The following is an 8,368-nucleotide window of genomic DNA, read 5'->3' as shown; positions in this document are numbered from 1 at the left end:
GCTCCTATATATATATATATATATATATATATATATATATATATATGAGCGATCAAATGAAAACCGCCCTCATTTGTGTAAACCATATAAACCAATCTCATCAATCCATTTTCTTGATCAATGGTCAAGATTAGTTTAGTTTATATTAGGAAGTTAAAAAAATATTTTTTTAATTGAAAAAAGGGTAAAATTGTAAAACCGTCTATATCAATAAATCAGGTATAACCATCAGTTTCCTTAATCAACCCCATTTTGAATAAGGAAACAATATTTTTAACTATTACATTTAATGAATGAAATGATTTCACCGTATTTTTTACGATACACAAATCAACGTCTTTCTAGAGAAGTCATATGTCATTTTTATTTTCTCAGAAGATGAATCTGTTTCAATCTTATTATGAAATGGTTTCACTGTTTGCCTATTAAACACCATGTTCTTAACGTTAACATCTCAACCGTTTACAATAACCATTCCATGAACCTGTTTCACAACTTATAACAATTAAAAATATTGTATCCATCATACCATACAAATCAATAACCATTATGTGAACCAGATAACCCGGGAAAAAAACGAAACGATTTCATCAACAATTGTTGATAATGAAGCAATATTATCCAAGAATATATTTTGTATCCTAATATATTATGCAACGATTTAAACCATAGATGAAACGATTTAAACCATAGATGAAACGATTTCATCAACGTAATATATGAGGCATTTGTCATTTTCATGTTTTCAGTACGTGGATCCGTTTCAAATTAATTACGAAATGATTTCACTGTTTGCCAATTACACAACATGTTCTCAACAATTATGAAATGGTATCACTTTCGTGTATTTCTTATGCTTTCACTTTTTTTTTCTTACATTAATCATTTTTATGGTCAAACTATTTAATATTGTTTACGTTTGAAAAAAATTAGGAAACAAGAAAACAAGATTATCGAAAAAAATTATATTATGCAACAAGTTCATCTATAAAAATTTCAGTAAACATGAATCTATATCACTAATATTTATAATTTTACCGGTTCATAAATCTTTGTTTGGGATCTGTTACTGATTTTGTTTATCAATCATTATAAGCTTTTGATCTTCATATTTTTATTACGTATAAACTCATAAAACAAATAAACATATTTAATTTTTAAAATACTAAATTAAATAAGAATTTAAATATTACCATTTATAACATTTCCTTTATTACGTTTCTTTATTTAACATAACTTAATAACTTTCATATTTAATCAAAAACAATGTAAATGACAATTCAACCCTTAATGATTAAATTTAATTAAAAAGGAATTTTCCTATTGGTCAAAATTAGTTTACACGGTTTTTAAGAATTAGGCGGTTTTCAACGGATCCCGTCTCTATATATGTATGTATGTATGTATGTATGTATGTATGTATATGTATGTACAGGAGTAATGGGATGATATAGGTATTTAATGCATTAAGTATAGATAAGAACTAACATTAAAATTTAAAACCCCGTGACCCTGTTGACATCGTCCTTCACGTAGGCTTGCATCTCCTGCAAGAACCCTCTTTTCCCTTGAGTTAAGAAATATGAAGTCATTAATTAGACTACATCTTCAAATGTTCATAACACAAGTTTTTCAAAGTTTTTTTTGGTAAATGGTAGCGAAAACCCATATGGATTTAGAGATTTGTTTAATCGGAGTTGAAACAAAGGATGTTGAATTAAGATAAATCTTTTACACATAGATTATCGTAACCTAAGACTACAACCTCATTCAAATGGAAAATTAAGATGGGTGATATGACAATTATTTTTCATCTTATATTCCCACATTGAAGAGTAATTCAAAAACTCTTAGTAGTTTTTCGTTCGCAAAATAATCTGACTTTGAAGGAATTGGAATTGAATGTCATCACCTGTTTGTGTATGTGTTTGGTTGACATATATTGGAATAGAATCTGTTAAACGAATTAAAATCTATTTGTGTTTGGTTCACATAATGTAGCTTTGGAATTTGAAATAAAAATTTTGAAAACCAAAATCCGACTATTGTGGTTCAAATCGGTGGTGGTCAATGGTAGTTCAAATGGCGGTGGTTCAGATCTATGGTGGTCGGCGGTGATCGACGTTGGTTCAGATCGGTGGTGGTCGACGATGTCAGTAGTAGTTCAAATCAAGTAGGAAAGATAAGGATAATTTTGTCTTTTTAAGAAAGTAGGATAGAATGGAAGTGAATTCTTTCCTATAAATGGTGGAATGTGTGGAATTCAATTCCATTCCACCTGTAAACCAAACTCCTTAACGAAATTTGGTCAATGGAATTGAGCATTCCAATTCCTTCGAATTCCATCAGAATCCTACGAACCAGACACTCCCTTAGGTCCCATGTCCATGCTTTTTGGACTCTTAACCTTAATTACCAGAAACATTGGTGTATGCCACCAAAAGGTCAAGCGACCCAATGATATTCGAGTTATTAGTAGATTCTACCATCTTAGGAAGTCAAGGATCCAAGTCTCATAAAAGATGAGAGCGTGTGAGTTTTATGGTATATATATTATTATATAGTTCAAGAAACAAAAAAGTGGTGTATGCCATTAACTCGATGGACTACCACTTCTTCGTTCACTTTTTACAACCAAAATCACTTGTTCTCATTAAGAAAATTCTAACAATTACCATAGATGCAAACACAATATTAAAGTATATGAACAACAGCATCTTTCGTTTTGTTTCCAACGATTCCTATTATTTTGCACGATTGTCGATCTCTCTAGAAACGGCATTATGATTGCTCATATCCAACAAATAAAGATTAATCATCATGTAACATCCTGCTGTTTTACTCACAATACAGGAATGCACCAAGAAACACATTAGAACAAGCTGATGATCATTTCTCCCTTTATGCCCATAACCATGGCTTTACTCATTGGGTTGTTTCAGCTTCTTTAAAAGACCCCCAAAAACGTTGCGACTGCAAAAAGTAGAAATAATACTCCTCCCAAATACCCAACCTGAAAGATTCAAGATGATATCCAAATTCTTAAGCAAACGAAATCATCAACAAATAAGAATCTGAAGTGCGATAAGCAAGTCAGCAAAGAGAAGTACCAGTTTCTCGGAAATATAACTGGCAAGAAATGCTCCTCCAACTGCTGCGATAGCGGTTGCTAGCAGGTGACCAGCAATGGCTCCACTAGCCACGCCCCATGGAGACTGTCATAAGTATTGGAACTGTTAGAATTCCACATCGGTTAGACTTGGACCTTTCTACTTTAATATATGTTGGAACCCCCGTCTCCTAAATGGCTCTTCTGAAGAGTAATTTGATGGGATCCACATATCTCACATAGTATTAGAATTAAGGTCTACCACTGGGACATGTGTGACATCTAGCCTTTGTTGGAGGGGGGTGTTAAGAGTCTCACGTCAACTAGACTTGGAACTTCCTACTTCAATATATGTTGGAGCCCCCTTCTCTTTTAAAGGGCTCTTTTGAAGAGTAATCTGAGGGGTTCCACATATCTCATATGTGCTCGTGTAAACTCTTTTCGAGGGGGAGTGTTAAGAGTACCACATCAGCTTCAATATATGTAGGAACCCCCTTCTCTCCAAAAAGGCTTGTTTTGGAGAGTAATCTGATGGGTTCCACATATCTCACATGGTATCAGAGCCAAGGTCTACCTTTGGGACATCTGTGCCCGTGTAGCCTCCATTGGAGGGGGCGTGTTAGAGTCACACATTTGTTAGACTTGGAGCTTTCTACTTTAATATATGTTAGAATACTCCGATATGTGTTGATGGAGTGTTACTTGCCATCCGGTCACTTATGGTGTTTTCAAGAAAGAACAATCACTCATCTAGGTTTTGGAGCAGAGATATACCTGCGCGGCCCCAAGAGCTATGGTTGCAAGCATTGAACGGTCACCCCATTCCTACAAGCAAAAATCACATGATAATCTTGTTTCATAACAAACAAATGGCTTCATGCCCACAAAAAGAAAAGAAGAATCTATGCTTTAACATAGTGTAATAAAATTATGCCTTATGGACGAAAGAGAAAAGGGTTACCGCAAAAAATACAAGACTAAATGACTTCCAAATGATTTCAAATGGATTCTTGAGCTGTTTAGATGCCTGCATGAATAGCTAAGATCTTTAACAAACTCAAATTGTTGATATAAGTCAAACGGAAGAATCAAAGTAAAGGGTGATGATGACCTTTTCTTTTACGAGCTCCTCAGCTTCTGCAAATTCATCAAGTTCAGAGCTGCTTTTCTCACCATTTTTAACATTACTTGATGGAAGGTCCCATGCATCCTTGATAGCTTTGAGGCCGAAGAACATCAGAAGAGTCACTGCAGCGTATTCTCCAATCGGCAACGCTGTTCGTATGATCCATGAAAAAATTAGAAAAAAATTCAAAAAAAAATGGAGGGGGAAAAACACCAATGACTTACTTGTCTGAAATTGAGCTGGTACTGAATTAAATATCCTTCCAATTATGACCGACAAAACGGTCATAAGTGATAAAGCACCCATTGATCCCAAGATAACCTAATCATCAATTATGAGTCCTTAAGACATGTGATAATATAAGGGTACATTCATTTTTTAGAACTATAAATATTTTGAGAACCGTGAGAAACCAAATATTCATAATGAATATCATGAAAGAGCGTTAATGATAATCTTCATGAATATATATATATATATATATCCATTATGAATATTCATGATATTCATGTAGATTCATTATGAATATTTGATTCCTCGGTTCTTAAAATATTTATAGTTCCTTTCCCCTGTGGTACTAATAGTTATCTATAGAAGATATGTGTAGATCATACCAGTACTTTATCATATTGCATGGCCAATAACGCTGCAATGAAAAATGTCTGATAAAGTAAAGAAAAGAGGGATCTTAGTTGTAATGAAGGCCAAATACAAGTTTACACAAGGAAGTCATTGGTAAGTGGTTGTTTTTTAGTTACCTTGTCTCCAATTTCAGAAACAAAAATTAACGTAAAAGCAGCAGTGAATCCCGACTTTGAGATTGCTGCTAAGAGAGACGATGGTGCACCCTTCCCAAAGGCGATTATGGAAAATACTAACGCACATCCAGATAACACAAGGGCTATTGAGAGCGGATAAGGAATTTCCTTAGGGAGCTTTTTACTGCCAAGATAAGCAGGGCATGAATGAAATTCTAAAGAGAATTAGTTTTTGCTCTAAAGGATTGTTGCATAATACATGCATTATAATACTCGGGAAGGCTCATTGAGACCTGCAAATATTTTGAGAACCTAGGAACCAACTATTCATGTTTTATTCATAATGAATATCATGATAGATATTCATCATAAAAATGCATGATATATAAATTATGAAATGAATGATCTTCATGATGAATAAATTCATGATTATTCACCATGAATATACCAGAAATAGTTGGTTCCTAGCATCTCAAAATATTTATGGTTCTCATTTGATCATTCCCCTCATCTTCAAGTTAGTGTATAGATAACAATCATGCCCAAGTTCACAAGCAAGACAGAAATCAAATCTCAAGTTCACAAGCAAGACAGAAATCAATTCTTTACAACAAAAGATCCGATCCTCAAAGCTCAAACAAGCACACTTGTTCCCCATTTAGATCAGCTAGAAAACCCCTTTCAGTACTGAGTTCTCCACAATGGCGTTAATCATTGTACTCTCTTTGCTCTATGACTTTATGTTAAAATATTATTTGATTATGTTTATATTATGGTGGATAATAGACATGTTCATTAAAGGATGCTTCTTTCATCTTACATGCCATCACACACCATATATTCTATGAGAAAGAAAGGACTGCCATTTTTCTGAGAGACCTCCGATTTTCACATAAAGTAAACATTCACTGCCTTCACTTGCACCCTTCCTGGTAGATAAATCTAATCCCATGGGCCCCTGAAGATAAAAGCCAAGAAAATCCCCAGTGGCCTTGAGGAGACTTGAACCGGCGACCTATGAGCAGAAGCCTCAAGGCCTACCCTTTATTTGACAGTTGAGTTGGCCCACAAGATTCTTCCCGGTAGAGATTGGATCAACATGTCATGCTTTTCTTACAATTTTTTAGTTAACACCACATTTTTTGGTCTAAGCAAAATGATCAGAAGAGAACTCACATATTAGAAGAACTATCACTGGTTGGACCATTAGTAGATAAATTTTGGTTGTCATTTTCATCTCTCCCTGCATAGCCTCCAGCGCCAACACCAACATTAGATGCATTTGCTCTAACTCTGTTGCCTGCCAAATCTGGTTTGAATATGTCTCTGCATTGTACTGTTGTATGGAGGAAAAAATATCATAAAAATTTGCTTGATAACATATACTCCTGTAAATCCATTAACATGTAAATAACAGTAAGGGGCTGTTTGATTGTTCTGATCAAGTCCTACATGGATTAAGCTATCTGTAGGGGTGAACCAATACATAAACAAACAGCCCCTAAGTCGGTTAACAAGTTGGGCATTGATATAGTCACCAAATAACTCACTAAATCCACATAACTATTCACATTATCAAAAAGTAAAACCGTCTCAGCTGTCTAAACTTGACCATGTAGCACCTCGGGCTGGCAGAAAGGATAGGATAGCTTCAATTTTAGGTAGAATTTCACAATATATGTCAATACCTGCACCAAAAGTAACAGACCAAATATACCAACAGAAAACCATCTTAAGTAGATGTTCTCCAAGCTATAAGATTTATCATGTTGGTCAAAACTTATCCAAAACCCTCTACTCTTTATCTAAAATTTAACCACCATGAGCGCAATAATTCTTTGTTGCTCAATTTTTAATGTCGTGTCATCACCCCTCAGAGTAGATTGACCTCTCATAAGAGCTCTTGGCCTAGGGGTGGGGGTTCGTTGATAGAGTAGACAGAAGGTAGGGAGCTGCAGCGGTAGAAAGTGGGAGATAAAGTTCATAAGTTACACTAGGGGTGTGTAGTTTCCATAAATTGGTTAATTTTTTTCTTGTACCACTTCTATTTATATGTTATTGCTTACTTTTAACCTGCTTTTCAAAACTTTATCATATCTGACTCTCTCTTTGTCACACTTATCACAAGCCAAGAGCCTTCACGGGAACAACCGCTCTACTCTTCAAAGTTAGCGAACATCTTACCCTTCAAGACCCGATATACCGGGTTCGTTTGATTTGGTTTTATCGTAGATTTTGCTTCTGCGTTAACATGTTCAAGACCTTTTTAGCACTCGTTTTAGATCATTAATAGAGCTCTTTGATTCCATTCCTGTTTTCCAAACAAATATTTTTTTCAATTTTTGCAGCATACATCATCATCATGCTTAACAAGATCAAACATAGCACCACCTATCATCAACATGGCATCATTTTCTTGTTTCAGAGAAGTTCACTCTTTCTTTCCCCCAAGTAATATTAGGTTTTTCTCCATGAGAATTCAAGAGCCATCTCATAGGGTAATTAAAGAAAGTCAACCGTATAAACAGCAGCATGTGTGTTCCAATTTGCAAGGGGCAATCTTTATGTTTCCTTTTTCGAGCTCACTTGATTTCCAACTAAACTCAACCCTCCAAATTTTCGAACAGGATAAAGTCGCAGAACAAAAAATTCACGTATTCAACGGTAAATCAAGGAAACCCAGCTTAAAATCTGTTCATTTTTTGCAAAATCGAGTGAAATTATACAGACTACAGCAGAAACCATGAAAATTCAGAAACGAAAATGCAAGAGAAAACTTACATGATGAGGGTGAGGAAGACGAACATATGGTTCTTGTAGGTAAATCAGCAAAGCAAGGCGAAGAATCAACAGATGCCAACAAAGGCAGCTTTCTTCTTGCATTTGATAGCACCAATACAGGTGCTTGATGGAGAATTAGACCTGTCATCTCTGTGTTGAACTGGGGTTTCACTTATAACTTCAGATCCATTTCTTTCAGTAAGTGCATTAGAATCAATCAACCCAACGATGCAGAAATCTTGATGCTGAGTTAGGATGAAGAAGGAAGAGGGTGGAGAGAAATTGAGGACCCAAAATTCTATCTTTTTTGGGGGCCAAAAGAATGCTTTGTTGTTCAGAGTGTGGGATGATTCTTGCCGTGCGGGTGGATAGAGAAAGAAGAGATAAAATGATTACAGTTTTCAAGGAACGACGTCGTCACTGTCTTATTCCTTTTCCATGTGTTATGGGGCAATTGGTTTCTTGATGCTTTTATGATTGGATGAATGTTGATGATATATGAGACAATTTGTAACCATTTTCTGGAAAAGGGGATTTGGTTTTGTAGAGCATTGTGACATTGCAATGATGTTTAGCAAACAGGTTTGTGTTAAT

The 8,368-nt window shown here is 35.1% G+C and overlaps 1 protein-coding gene across 1 annotated transcript; it reads right to left on the bottom strand.

Moving 5' to 3' along the window:
• Window positions 1–2,631: 2,631 nt before the first annotated feature.
• Window positions 2,632–8,152, bottom strand: LOC112523562 (protein PAM71-homolog, chloroplastic). The gene is made up of 10 exons (XM_025133221.1): window positions 7,775–8,152; window positions 6,170–6,329; window positions 4,994–5,177; window positions 4,850–4,897; window positions 4,460–4,556; window positions 4,221–4,384; window positions 4,071–4,136; window positions 3,884–3,934; window positions 3,111–3,215; window positions 2,632–3,013 (listed from the first exon to the last, which is right to left on the bottom strand). Exons 1-10 carry the CDS (start codon window positions 7,920–7,922, stop codon window positions 2,948–2,950), a joined length of 1,089 nt encoding a protein of 362 aa, XP_024988989.1. The 5' UTR covers window positions 7,923–8,152; the 3' UTR covers window positions 2,632–2,947.
• Window positions 8,153–8,368: the final 216 nt, after the last annotated feature.

The sequence above is a fragment of the Cynara cardunculus genome, assembly GCF_001531365.2.
Source record: "Cynara cardunculus var. scolymus isolate 2C chromosome LG 1, CcrdV1, whole genome shotgun sequence".
Taxonomy (NCBI): domain Eukaryota; kingdom Viridiplantae; phylum Streptophyta; class Magnoliopsida; order Asterales; family Asteraceae; genus Cynara; species Cynara cardunculus.
The sequence above is the reverse complement of the archived record's forward strand: the minus strand, read 5'-3'. Positions and strand labels throughout refer to the sequence as shown.